We start from the raw sequence: 15170 nt of genomic DNA on the forward strand, positions 1-15170 counted from the left end.
TGTGAGGATGGAATCTCCTCCGAGACGGACAGCAGCAGCAGCCACCTTTTACTTACTGTAACGAACGAATTGTGTGAAAAAAACTCTCTTCTTTTACCAAGACTGAAAGTGTGACAGAACCAGACGCGTCTCGTCATCGTCGTGGTCCACTCATATCACTCCGTTTCCCAAACACTGAGCTGCTGCCACGTAACCCTCAGAAGTACCTGCACAAGCAACTGCCTGGGGTTTGAGTCTTGTTTTTGGTTTCATGTAAATAGAAGAGACGATGCGTTTTTTTATGAAATAGAAATGTCTGTCTGTCTGAGTGTCTCTCTAGCTGTCTTCTTGTTTGTTTCTTTGACAGTCTGTCTGATTGACTGTCTGTCTGTCTCTGCCTGTTTGTCTCTTTGACTGGCTGTCTCTCTGTCTCTGCCTGTTTGTCTCTTAGACTGTCTCTCTGACTGTCTGTCTGTCTGCCTATTTATCTCTTTGACTGTCCGTCTAACTTTCTGTGTGCATCTGATTGCCCCCATCTCTGACTCTTTGTCTGACTTTCTGTCTGTGTCTACCTGACTGTCCGATTGTCTCTGTTTTTCTGCCTCTTTGTCTCTCTGCCTGTCTGTCTGCCATTTTTTCTCTTTGACTGACTGTCTCTCTCTGTCTGTCTGTCTGTCTGTCTAACTGTCTGTCTTTCTGACTGTCTGTACGATTGTCTGTGTCTATGCCTGACTGTCTCTATGTCTCTCTCTCTCTCTCTCTCTCTCTCTCTCTGCCTGTATGTCTGTCTCTGTCTTTCTGCCTGTCTGATTCTTTGAATGTTTGTCTTTCTAAATGTCTGTGGGTCTTAATGTATGTCGCCCCCATCTCTCTATCTGTTTCTCTCTTTCAGCACTCGTTGTCTCTGTAACTTTTGTCTTTTTCATTGTCTGCATATCTTCTGTCTCTTTTTTTTGCTCTGTATCTAGTTCTCTGTCTGTCTCAACTCATTTTTTCAGTCAGTGCCGATCTATCTATCTATCTATCTATCTATCTATCTATCTATCTATCTATCTATCTATCTATCTATCTATCTATCTATCTGTCTATCTATCTATTTCACTTTTTCATAAACATGTCTTTTGGAAAATCCTTCCTGCCCTTCGCTCCTCGTGTCGGCCGTGTGAGCGTTACTTTTTATATAACACTATATCATGTTTGTCACCAAATCAGCGGTTTTGTTTAAACCCCTGGTATTTTCCTGGCAATCACTTGGTCATTGTGCTTCTTTATTTATTTCGGGGGCGAAATATTCCCATTAATCACAGGGAGAATATTCTCATTAATCTCAGCGGAAATAATCTTGTTAATCTCAAGGGAGAAACTCTCACTAATAGGGAAATAAATACTCCTATTAATCCTAGAGGAAATATTCTTTTTAATTTCAGGAAAGAAATACACTCATTAATCTCACAGTAAATACTCTCATTATTCTCAGGGGGAAATACTAATTAATCTCATGGAAAAATCGTCTTATTATTTTCAAATGAAAAAAACTTTTTCAATAGTCTCAGAGAAAATAATATTATTAATATCAGTGAAAAATTATCATCATTAATCTCAGAGAGAAAAAATTTTCTCATTAATCATTAATCTTATTAAGGCCTAAAAATAATTAATCTCAGGGTAAAAATACAGTCATTAATCTCATGGAATATTAATCATATTAATCTCAGTCGAAATATTCTCATCAATCTCAGGGACAAAATACTCTCATTAATCCCGAGGGGAAAAAATACTCTTATTAATCTTACGTAAAAATACTCATTGTTTTTAAAGTAAAAATTCTTTCATTAATCTCATAGGAAATAATCCTGTTCATCTCATGGAGGAAAATACTCTCATTAATCCCAGTCAAAGAATTACTCTTACTGATTTATTTATTTCAGGAAAATATATTTTTTAGGGAAAAAAGAATATTCTCATTTTCAATATTTCAATTTCTTTTATGCTCAAAAATATTAAAAAAATTATTTCATTCATCCGAAAGGAAAACACTCCTCTATTTCTACATATCTCACGAAAAATATTCCAATTTTTCTCAGGAAGAAATACTTCATACTTTTGTTTTTCACATTCTTTTATTATACACTTAAAAGGCATTTTAAAAATCAAAATTAATTGAAATTTCTTTTTTTTTTCTTTTTAAACAATGATCACACAGATGTGTGTTTTGGAGTGAACACCCAAATCCATTCTCCTCTGACAGAGCTGGTGTTATTTTTTTACATTTTTTCTTTTCTTTACGTATTTTACTCACGATCACGCCTTTGTGGAAGACGAATACACTTAAGTTTCTCTCATTGAGCTTCTGATTCACACACACGTCCTGATCCATCTTTTCTCACGGTGTTAGATGACAAAGCCAGTGCAGATTTTCATCTGTGAAAAAATCTCCTCGGCCTCGTCTCATCCTTCTGCCATCTCACTTTCACTATCAGCTTCACTGCGCCCTTCCTGAAATGCGTCAGTGGTATTTTCATAATCCACACTCTTTACAGGTAACAGCACGAGTCTGATCGTAACAGGTGGAGTTTTTTCTTTTTTCTTTCCTTTTTTCATATATACTTCAGAATATGTTCTCACGTGCAGGTCTGCGAGCGGCTTTTGATGAACAATACTGAAAGTGCCTGACACCACAGAGGCTGAAGCGGCCCGTCGATTTGGAAACACTTTTGGCTGACTCATCTCGTCGGCGTTAGTGAGCCAGCAAAGCTTCCACATCTCAATGAATGAAAGACAGAAAGACAGAAAGAGAGAAAGAAAGAAAGAAAGAAAGAAAGAAAGAAAGAAAGAAAGAAAGAAAGAAAGAAAGAAAGAAAGAAAGAAAGTGCATAGGTTAACGAATGACTCGGCACGTACAGTGAATGAAACTCGCGCTCAGACGTGGAACATGACGTGTTCCTGGAGGAACTGGATCCTCCTCTTCATCTTCATCTTCCTCCTCCTCCTTCCCTTCATCCTGCTGTGCTGGCCCACACTGGAATGATGGGCTGTTAGGGTTGGTGTGTCATCCTAGTGTGTGTGTGTGTGCGTGTGTGTGTGTGTGTGTGTGTGTGTGTGTGTGTGTGTGTGTGTGTGTGGAGGCTCAGTGTCAGTGGAACTGAGACAATGATTCACCTCACACCTGCTCTGGCTAAGCAGAAAAAAACTCCCTCTGTTCCTTTCTGCTGTTTTGAACGATTTTCCAGCTACTACATGAGTGTAGGTGGTGTGTGTGTGTGTGTGTGTGTGTGTGTGTGTGTGTGTGTGTGTGTCAGATGTGATTGCCCGAGCCGCAGAAACCCAGGCTGCAATTAATTTCAATGTCGAATCCTACTCTTACTATAAAACTGAATTATTGATTTCAACCGTAATAATAATTATTATAATAAAAGGTCTGCATGATATGAGCACTAAAAGAGTTACACATAAAAAAATAAAAACTTTTGCACATTTTGGCTGGAAATGTACTCGAGAGTTTTTGAATGGGAATTTGGGATTAACATTATAAATAATTAATATAAAAAAAATAATTAATTGAATCATCCGTAAAACGTTCACAATATTGTTGGTTTGGTATTTTTTTATTAAAAATCTCATCCAGAGACACTGTTTATCTCAAGGATTTCTAAGTATCTTTATTGATTTATTTGTGTTTCTTTAATTGATTGTATATCTATTGCTTTATAGTGGATGAGTGTTTGATCATTATATCCTTCCCAAAAAAAATGAATTTTTAATCGAATCAGTCAAAAAGTGACTTCATTAAGTCGTGAGCAGTCGTTGTTGGTGCGAAACAATAAAATACACAATATGGACAAGTTTTAGGAAACCTGACTTTTTTTCAGCCATATGTGGTTCTCATCCCAAACTTTTACCACAAAATTTGAGGCCCACAATTATATGGGATGTCTTTGGATGCAGTAGCATTAAATTAAAAGCTTAAACTATACTGAACATCTTTGGGATGAATGTGAACTCTGACCGCACCACAGGCCTCCATGAATTAACTAACACCCTGAACGATTCTCACACTTCTTCTTCTTCTTCTTCCGGGTGCTCCCCTTAGGGTTCGCCACAGTGGATCATCCGTCTCCATACCACCCTGTCCTCTACCTCTTTCAACCCAACTACCTGCATGTCTTTCTTCACCACATCCATAAACCTCCTCCTTGGTCTTCCTCTTTTCCTCCTTCCTGGTGGCTCCATCCTCAATATTCTCTTACTGATATACCCCATGTTCCTCCTCTGCACATGTCCAAACCATCTCAATCACACCTCCCTCACCTTGTCTCCAAAACGTCCTACATGCGCTGTCCCTCTAATAAACTCATTTCTAATCCTGTCTATCCTCCTCACTCCCAATGAAAACCTCAACATCTTCAGCTCTGCTACCTCCAGCTCCACCTCCTGTCTTTTACTCAGTGCCACTGTCTCTAAACCATACAACATCTCAGGTCTCACCACAGTCCTATAAACTTTCCCTTTCACTCTCACAGATACTCTTCTATCACAAATCACTCCTGCTATCACTCTTCTCCACCCACTCCACCCTGCCTGCACTCTTTTCTTCACTTCTCTAACACACTCTCCATTACTTTGCACTGTTGACCCCAGGTACCTGAACTCCTCCACCTTCTCCACCTCTTCTACCTGCAACAGCACCACTCCACTACCTCCATCTCATTCACACACATGTACTCTGTCTTACTCCTACTGACTTTCATTCCCCTTCTCTCCAGCGCATACCTCCCCCCCTCCAGGCTCTTTTCAACCTGCTCCCTACTCTCACCACAAATCACAAAATCTACACAAATCTCCAAAAAATAAAAGAAAGAATGGAGGTTATTATTAGAGCAAATCGAGACTTATTGTGAAATATGTTGTTCTAATATAACATTTACCAATCTAATGATCAGGTGTCCACAAACCTTTGTCCAGATAATGCATATATATATATATATATATATATATATATATATATATATATATATATATATATATTATTATAATTTTTTTATTTTATTGGATGCTGCATTCGCAACAAACGTGTGTGATTGATTATACAGTAATGCTCGAATCCAATGCAACACCTGCACATCTACTTTAAAATATAACACTTTGAATCCGTTTCATGACACCTGAACCGTGACAATGGTAATAGAGCCATTGTGCATCTTTGCTCCACGTCCCTGTTAATTACCAACCGTGGTGCTAAACATTTGCAGCGTCATGCACTGATGCGGCGCAGCAGTACAACAATGACGTAATCTAAAGATAAAAGTATTATTAACTTGCCTCAACAGGCTTGTGCAGGTTTGATGTGAGGTTTTATAAGCAGCCAGTTCAGTTGCTTTGGACGAACACAAAACAGTGCATAATAAAGCTGCTGCTTTTCTTGCGTTTGAAGCCACAGCGCGGCCTTAAATATCACCAGGGGTTTGTTTTATGAGAATCTGAAGGCATTCGGCGTCTGTCTTGTCCGTCTCCATCTTTCTTTCATGTGACGGTGTTTGCTCTTCATTCATTAACCAATCAGTGCAGTAGTTTCAGTAGGGTTTTTTACTAAAATTACAGGTTTTTTTAAACTACTTTAAAAAGTAGACGTACACCAACAAACTTACTCAATTACAGTAACGTGAGAGCATGTAATTCGTTACTTTCCACGTCAGATTACAGTTTAGATAGGATTATTAGACGTATGCAGTCAGGGGTTTCCGCTCGGCTCCTATGTTGAACGTTTTTGGATTCTGCGTCTGCGTTTTTGCCGAGAACTCTACAGCGCAGGAAATAAAAAGCGAACGTTTCTGATTTAAAATGATGACAGGGTCTTATTGTCGTTTGTTGTGATGTCATTTGTTCCATGGCACCGACTTTATGACTGGGTGTGTGTGTGACGGCACGTAAGTCTTCCGCCGACCTCATGGAGAGTCGGGTGTTTTGCGTTGTGACTGTGTGTGTGTGTGTAGTGTAGTGTTTTTATTTCTGTGTGGGATTATTCTTCCACTCCGAGTTTTACTCTGTTGTTCTTTTTTCTGCTGACCCATCTCAAGACATATTGAGTTGCATCATCACGAGAACTTGCCCACTCTCTCGGTTGCTACCTCAGAGAGCGAAACTGCAGTCGTGCGTACAGTCTGAATGACTTGCTTCGTAGTATTACTAATAGACGTATTTCTTTCCTTTGATGTCCTCTCTCTCTTTTTTAGTGGGTAAACCACACAAGTGTAACTACTGTGGGCGGAGCTACAAGCAGCGAACCTCATTGGAGGAGCACAAAGAGAGGTGCCATAATTACCTGCAGAGCGGTGGCATGGACTCCGTCCCCAATCCGGGTCCGTATGCGGGTAAGTGCATCTAGATTTCCATCTGTCAATGTTCTGAGCAAGTTTAGTTTATATGGGGAGGTGGTAGTTTAGTGCTTAAGGCTCTGGGTCACTGTTTGGAAGATGGGAGGGTTCAAGCCCCGGGATCGCCAAGCTGCCATGCTCGGGGCCCTTGAGCAAGGCCCTTAACCCTCTGTGCTCCAGTGGGCGCTGTATCATGGCTGACCCTGCTCTCTGACTCTAGCTTCCTAACATGACTAGGATATGTATAAAAATTATTTCACCATGCTGGAAAGTACCTGCCAAGTTCGATTGAAAGTGAGACCAGGTCAACATGCGGCAAGTCGGCTTTATTCGCACATTGTGTCTGTGTTTTTGTCAAACAAGTCTGGACAGAAGGTTTATTTGAAATAAATCAACACTAAGAAGTTATTTCGCAAAAGACGGAGATGCGACAAGAACTAATTCAAATTCTACAGCCCTAAACAAAATTACATTTAAAGCACTTTAGTGAAATAAACCCCGCCCACAACCTCTCATTTACATTTACAGCATTTGGCAAACGGCCTTATCCAGAGTGACTTACATTTATCTCATTCACACAACTGAGCATCTACATGGATAAGAGCCTTGCTCAGGGGCCCCGAGTGGAAGATTGGTGTGGCTGGGATTTGGAACCAAAGGCAATGCTTATCCACTGAGCTACCATACAAACTTTATCCTAAGCTTTACTTTACTTTATCCTTTTTATACATAATGAGTCAGTAGAGTTAAAAATGGCGACCATTCTTTAGATTTTAAGTGTTCTTAAAAAAATGTAAAAAATATATCTTATCTTTTATCATTTATATTATAAAAACAATGTAACATAAAATACCAAAAATCGGGCCAAAATCTTTATTACTATCCATCAATCTACACCTCCATTCTTCTATCCATCCATACACTGTTGTAAAGTCCATAAGGATAAAACTATTATATAGTGTATCATACTTTATATTAACTCTTCTTCTCTTTGACAATATCTATCTATCTAGATAGATAGATAGATAGATCGATAGATCGATAGATCCAACCATTCATCTGTCTTTCTCTCTTTATAACATAATATTTTCTGGTGGGACATGGCTTCCATACAACCAGTCAAACACCCATTTTTCAATTGATTCATCCCTCCATCAATCCATCCTTCTGTCTGTCTGTCCTCATGTCTGTCCGCATGTCTGTCCTTCCATCCATTTTTCTGTCAGTCTGTCTGACCGCATGTCTGTCCATCCATCCATCCTTTTGTCTGCCAGTCCGCATGTCTGTCCGTCCATCCATCCATCCATCCATCCATCCATTCTTCTATCTGTCTGTCCGCATGTCTGTCCATCCATCCATCCACTCATCCATCTGTATGTCCATCCATTTATCTGTCCATCTCTCTTTATACCATACTATTGTCTGCTGGGTCATGGCTTCCATACCAACAATTAAACAGCCATTTTTCTATCAATTCATCCATCCATCAATTCATCCATAAATCTGTCAACCCATCTTTTGATATTATTATGAATTAAAGCAATGGCAATTTTTAAATTAAATTTTTAAATAAAATTCAGTAATTTGAATATGAATTATTTCAAAAGACGATCGATGGCGTTGACATTTCAGATGGTTTTTTATGCATTTGTTTTTACAGTAAAATGATTTTTTTTAACGTTGCTGTGTCTGCGTTACAAGCTCCGCCCTGTTTCACATATTATATCTGGGACACCTCAACGTCTGACCTCAATCCCTCTTTTGATAAGAGGTCACAAGGCTTTTTTTTTTTTTTCGACAGCAGCATACATCTCCCATCCTGGTTTGAGTCACGTCATTTGGCATTAAGCTAATTGTTTAGGACGAACTAAATCGACTCTGCTGATGCTCGACTGTTGTTTTGTGACGGGAATGTCCTACTCGACACATGTATTGATTCTTTGTAAGTTCATTGGCAGCATCATGGCAGCAACAGGTTAATCTGTAGCGCCAGTTTTGTCTTGATGCTTTTTTCTGATGAAAACACCTCAAAACTAGTTCAAAACGCCAACTTTTCACAACGGATGATAATCTGAACCCCTGCAACATATTCCCTGAGTTGCACACAAGCTTACTCTGATTTCTGATTCCTTTACAGCAGAGGTTCCTAAAGATCCGAGACCTCTAGGAGAGGTTCCCAGCATAGTGCCCTTCGATCGGCCGCCTGTCATCGAGAGACTGCAGGCCAACGTGGCCAAAAGGAAGAGCACCACACCACAGAAATTTGTCGGTGAGTATCACGTTCATAATATGACAAAAGGTTCATGAGCAGTCACCTCACCGATGGAAATACTGTAGCCTTACTCAAAATGAGAACCGATTGCTAAATATAACCACAAATATTTCCTTTCGAGGCAGAGATCTTAATGTCAAGTAAAAATCGGCTGAGAGCCAAAACATACTCTACTTGAAAACAGGTACTTTTTTTTTTTTTTGGGGGGGGGGCAAAATGCCAAATAATGGTCTATAAAACCAATTTATTAATAATATCTCATCTTTAATCCTTTCTGCAATATTTCAGTGTCGCCGTTTTCAAAGTGTACATTATGCAAATCCTGATGTTAAATGTTCGGTGCAGTGCGGTTTCAGGGTGAAAGTGTTTGCTAAATCCAAACACTGCAGGAAAGCGAAAGAGAGAGTGTGCCTAATTTGCTACAGCCTGGAGATGTTTTTTCCCCTTGTGGTTTTTTCACACCTGTAACTTTAATCGAGCAATGTGCAACACCTCACCACATCCACGTTAGGCAGGGGTTAAAATTCGCTCACCCGGCTCTTTGCGTGGGGCTTTCCAACTTTATTCAGAGCAAAAAAACATCTAAACAAGAACGATCTCGGCGTAAAATAGATCAGCTCGAATGCTGCCTTTCGTGCCGGTAAAACAGGGCTGAAGTACGTTATATACAGTTCATACGTATGTTAACGTCACGTCCAGGCGTTTGAAAAATTGAGGAAACATAACCGGCTGAAACAGAATTTCAGAATTAACAGTTGGAAAAAATGTATAGTATTTAATATATTAGCATGCTGCTGAAAAAAAAAATATATATATAGTAATAAAAAAATTTAATATATATATATATATATATATATATATATATATATATATATATATATATATATATATATATATATAATTAAAGCTCTTAAAATAATGATTTAATTAAAAAAGAAAAAATATTCCAATAAAAGGGGATTTTGGAAATTAGGATAAATGTAAAAAAAAAAAAAAATCAGTGATGTCATATATATATATATATATATATATATATATATATATATATATATATATATATATATATATATATATATATATACACAAGATTGGCATTTTGAACATCCAATTCCACATTTAATTCCACAACAGCTCCATTTGCTCTTATAATAACCCTTCTGGGAAGATGTTCCACTAGATTTTGGAGATTTGTGCTCATTCAGACACAAGGGTGTCAGGTACTGATGTAGGTAAGAAGGTGAGGAGGCCTGGGGTGCAGTCAGTTCACATTCTTCCCAAAGGTGTTCAGTAGTTCTATAGCATAAGATCTTCCACATCAACCCATGTAAACTATATCTACATGGAGCTGGCTTTGTGCACAGGGGTATCGTCTTGCTGGAACAGGTTTGGGTCTCCTAATTCAAGGGAAGGGACATTTTCCATAGTCATCCTATATAATTGTGTGCCTTCAACTTTCTGGAAACGTTTTGGTTGAGAACCACAAAAGTCAGGTGTCCCAATACTTTGGTGCGGGTTGGTTTGTGCTTTTTGAACATCCCATTCCATATTCAGTCCCCATTTGCTGTATGTGTGTATATAGAGAGGAAATAGAGGCAACTAAACGAAAGGATGTATATGATCTTGTTTTTGTTGTTTCGTTGTACTTTATTTCACGTTTTAAAATGGGGTAATTCAGACCAGAACAGGATTCACGAACCAGTTTCACTTCTGAAATCTGATCTGTGATCAAAGTCGTCTTAAAGCAGACACTCGATAAACAAACCCGACCGCATCACAGCGATCGAACTGTGTATGATACGGAAGCAGAAATATACGTAGCTCACTGCAAAAGTTTATCAAATAAAATGTACTATTTATACACTGAATTTGATTATTTTGGGGCAGTTAAGAATTAGCAAAAGTGGTTCAAACAGTATTCATTCATATGCAAAACAGCCCAGTTGTTGCTTAGCAACTAAATTTTACTGTTGATGGAGCGTGTTGCATTGCGGAAGAATTGTTTCCTGAAAATATTAATGCTGGTAATGGTTTTTCCTTGAACCTTGGGGTCATTAATCCACAAAAACAAAAAAAGTGTGTCATTGCTGTAAAAATGTTCTGGTTTAAAATCCGCACGTTTGGTGACTGTTGCAGGAGAAAAGATGCGCTACACCTACCCCGACCTGAACTTTGACGTTGGGCTGAAGTACGAGAAGGAAGCAGAGATCATGCAGGCCCACATGATGGACCAGGCCCTCAGTAACTCCATCGCTTATATGAACCCCGACACTCTGCGTCCCATAATGTCTCACCCGCCGCTCAGCATGCCCGAGGTGGTGCCCATGGTGAACCCACTCTTCCACTCGGTGTACTCACTCGGCCCCCGCCTGGAGCGCCCAAACAGCCGTGAGTCTCTTCATCTTCCCCACCATCCGACTCACCAGCCGGAGTTTTCCACCCGGGCCAATGGTGCCATCGCCTTGGCACGGCCCAAAACCTCGCAGGCGCTGCGTGGGGAGGTGCACGACGCCCGCGACCGCTCCCCCAGCAACAGCGGCCACGATTCGGCCGACTCGGCTCGCAGCAGCCCGCGAGACAAAGTCGCAAATCAGCAGAACGCCCGGGCGGCGATGGCACGACTGGACGAGAGCGCCCATCAGCCCGGGATCCGCGTGTTCGGGCCCGAAGGAAACGAGGTGCGGGTGTTCCAGTGCGATCACTGCCGAGTCCTTTTTCTGGATCACGTCATGTACACCATCCACATGGGCTGCCACGGCTACAGAGACCCCCTCGAGTGTAACATCTGCGGCCACTGCTGCAAAGATCGCTACGAGTTCTCCTCGCACATCGTCCGTGGAGTCCACACCTTTCGTTGAAGGGATCCGCCATCTCTCCAACACGGATCCCAGATACACAACGAATACATATATGAAGGTTTAGGTCCTGCAGGTTTTTTTGTTTGTTGTTTTTTTTTTTTTTTTGAAGGCGAAATATATATGGGAAAGGGTTTTTTTATTACTTCTAACACCTACATGATCTGATGTATTGAATTTCCTCTGCATACACAGACACTCACTGACTCTTTCTTTCTTTCCTTCTTTTATTTTATTTTTTTTTACTGCACCATCCAAAAAAAAAAAAAAACATTACCGAGCAGCTATTTTACCTTGGACATCATGAAGGGTTTTGTTTTGTGTTTCGTCTGATCTTTGAGCCTCTTTTTGCTCTCGTTCCAGTCGCAAAAGGACTATTTGAGATTTTTCTATTCGCCATATGAGAGTATCAGGAACAAAGTGCACTTGCGCACAAGGGACCTTCAATAGAATGGGGGAAAAAAAAAAGACTAATAAATGTAAATCTTTCTTTTCTTTTTTTTTTTTATCGTGCTGCTGTGTTTTCTCAGTGCCTTGCCGATGTTTTGACTGTTATGATTTAGTGCTCGCCTTCTCCGTCGTCGTTTCAGGCCATGACATATTATAACCTTAGCATTAGAGGGTTTTTTTTATTATTTGATTACATTTAACTATGAGTACGTGCAGGATCACACACTCTGTTCCTCATGCTTGTGCACCATCGTGACGTAGCTTTCTAGCCACATTAAATCCATCATCAAGCAGCAATTTATGAAAAAAAAGTGCTTTCTTTTTTATGCAGCATTCTGCATTGCTTGATGAGCCTCTTCATTGCACTGGTACTGTAGCACGACGTCTTATCTGTCTGTCAATGTAGCTTTTTTTTTTCCTTCACTAACCCACTCGCTCACTCGACAGGTAACAATCACAGCTCGCACTTTATTACGCTGCGGAATTTATTACGCTGAATATTATTACACAGCTCTGTATCTAGAGCGCCGGGTATTCGCTTGCTGTCTTACACCTCAGGTTGGAATTGACTTTTTACTTTTTCAAAAAATTTTAGGTTCTCTATTAGATTAGGTGTTGAACTTATACCAGATCCACGGACCTGAAATGGTACAGCAGAAAAACCTGTATTGTAAAATAAAAGAAATATATTTATATGTATTAAAATGTATATATATATATATATATATATATATATATATATATATATATATATATATATATATGAAATATTTATATAAAATTTAAATATATAATTATATATATTTATATTAAATCAAATTATATGTATATATATATATATATATATATATATATATATATATATATATATATATATATATATATATTATAATGCAACTGTTTACATTCCTGTACACCAACAGTCAATTTAAAAATCAATAGTTCATAGGTGATGTAAAATTACAGTCCGTCCACCTCTAATGCAGCACTATAACATTCCATACCACAGTGCTGTTCAATACTCGAACCTGATTGGACAAAATCGGCATTTTATTTGTCACATGACCATTACAGCAGACTGAAATTTGCATATTTCTTCGCAAATCCCATCCACGTCAGAAAGCTAGGGTCAGAACACAGGGTCAGCCGTGATACAGCGTCCTTGGAGCGCAGAAGGTTAAGGGCCTTGCTCAGGGGCCCGGAGCGATACTGCGGGTTGTGACCATCGACTTTCTGAACAGTAAGCCAGAGCATTAACTACTGAGCCACCATGTCCCAAGTTAAATAGATTTTCGGTAAATCCGGTTGTGAGTTTAAATTCTTAATATTCATATTGCTATTGTTTTTTATTTAATTCACAATGAACACATTTTGTATTTGTTTGCATTTTTACGCAGGTGAAAACTCACAGCAGGAGCTTCTTAATATTAGTATGGTGGAGTTTCTTTTACATTTATGGAAGGAGTCTCCATTGTTACGTTTAGTTTATTTTTTTTTCAATTGATTTTTTAAAGAAATTGAAGAAAGAAAGTCTTGAAAAGCAACGTCTGTTTGTAGCTGCTATACCTCATTAACATTAAAGGTAACTATAAAAGGATAAAAAAAATGAAGATTCTTCAATTATCAGATTTAAATAATTAAAGATATTAAACGTAATTATAAAGTAATAAAAAATTACGTCGTTATTTTTTAACACCCCCCCCAAAAAAAAAAAAAAAGATACTTATTATTAGCAGCCTGCTGTGGTATGAGAGGAATAAAGGGGAATAAATCACTTCACGACATCCTGTTATCACGATGTAAGGTGTGCTTAGAGTTACACCACTTCGTCAGACCGTCTTGTCTTTCCATGTGTCATTCTCAGAGGTGTTTTATTCCTGAACACATTATAATTCTTTAAACGCTGAGAATATCGGTGTAACTGTCAGTGTTTCTGTTGAAACTCGTGTAGGACAGTTTCGATGGACAGCCACTTGTAGCTTTATTGCTTCCTGTTTCCTCAGAGCTTTGAACACTGTTTCTCACTTTTTTTTTTCTTTCTTTTTTTATCTTTTCCGTCCGCATGGCGATCAGTGTTAGCGTTGTGCACTGTCTGAGCTTTTTACTAACTGGATTATGGGTAAAAACTGTGAATGATCTCCAGGTCGTAAGTCGTAGCACTGATCAAACAAACGCAAACACACACACACAAAAACACACACATTCCTTTTTACATAAATCATCATTATGTATTATGTAATGCGCAGATTTTTTTTTTTATTGTATGAGTACGTGTGCGTGCCTTCGGGTTTTTTTCTGCGAACAAACACAAGTATTGAAAGTCAGTAATGAATCGACCGGCTGTATGTATTTTATTTAGATTCATTTTCATCTTTTCCTTTTTTTTTTTTTTTTTTTGTGCACTGTAGCTTTAAGTGGAAAATTACATTGTCGTTACATATCATGACTTTCACTCATGGCTTATGTTGAAAAAATTAAAAATAAATGGAAAAAGGACCAAAAAAAAAGGACTCAAAGAAGGAGGTGAAGGATGCATCGACGTAAAGACTATGTTTACAGCCACAAGAGCATGAGTGTTTGTTTATTGAATCTACACTGTGGGATGAGTGGAGCGTACTTGAAGTAAAGTCAGTGGCACTCCGAGTCTAGCTTATTACATTCACGTGTACGAGGGTTGAGATTTTAACATTACTGTAAATATATATATTTTTGTGAAAGAAGTGTTTTTTTTGTTTTTTTTTATGAATGTGGGCCTCACGATCAGCAAAAATGAGGCCTCGCAGTATATCTTTTATATATATATATATATATATATATATATATATATATATATATATATATATATATATAGTGACTATATGTATGAATGAAATGCAGTATATTTTGGTACAGAAGTTAAACTGGGTTTATCTTGTTTTTTTTTTCTGTGTGTTTAAACTTTTGGGCCTTCTCAGGTATTGTGTTGCCAAGATGCCTATGAAAAAAGTGGCATCTTCATGAACTGTTACAGTAGAAAGTTATTTTTAAATAGAAAAAAAAAAAGAGTTTTTGTTTTGTTTGATTTTTTTTTAACAGAAATGAGATGTTAATATGTTCGACCTTTGACCTTCTGAAGGAAAGCTGTAAGGTGTTGGATTTTTAAAGAATGGACTTTTTTTCTGCATTAAATACCTTTAAACTCTTATTTGTGAGTGTGTGTGTGTGTGTGTGTGTGTGTGTGTGTGTGTGTGTGTGTGTGTGTGTGTC

General features: G+C 38.5%; 1 protein-coding gene across 8 annotated transcripts in view; it reads left to right on the forward strand.

Moving 5' to 3' along the window:
* ikzf2 (IKAROS family zinc finger 2) overlaps nt 1-11964 on the forward strand; it is a 59297-nt gene extending 47333 nt beyond the window's left edge. For 7 of the 8 annotated variants that reach the window (XM_046845313.1, XM_046845314.1, XM_046845312.1 and 4 more), the window contains 3 exons: nt 6210-6347; nt 8488-8619; nt 10756-11964. In XM_046845313.1, coding sequence (XP_046701269.1) covers nt 6210-6347; nt 8488-8619; nt 10756-11477 — 992 coding nt within the window. In that variant the 3' untranslated portion in view covers nt 11478-11964. The remainder of the gene's footprint in view (nt 1-6209; nt 6348-8487; nt 8620-10755) is intronic. The other variant, XM_046845311.1, reaches the window with a different exon arrangement.
* Nucleotides 11965-15170: the final 3206 nt, after the last annotated feature.

Source organism: Silurus meridionalis, chromosome 3 (genome assembly GCF_014805685.1).
Source record: "Silurus meridionalis isolate SWU-2019-XX chromosome 3, ASM1480568v1, whole genome shotgun sequence".
Taxonomy (NCBI): Eukaryota; Metazoa; Chordata; class Actinopteri; order Siluriformes; family Siluridae; genus Silurus; species Silurus meridionalis.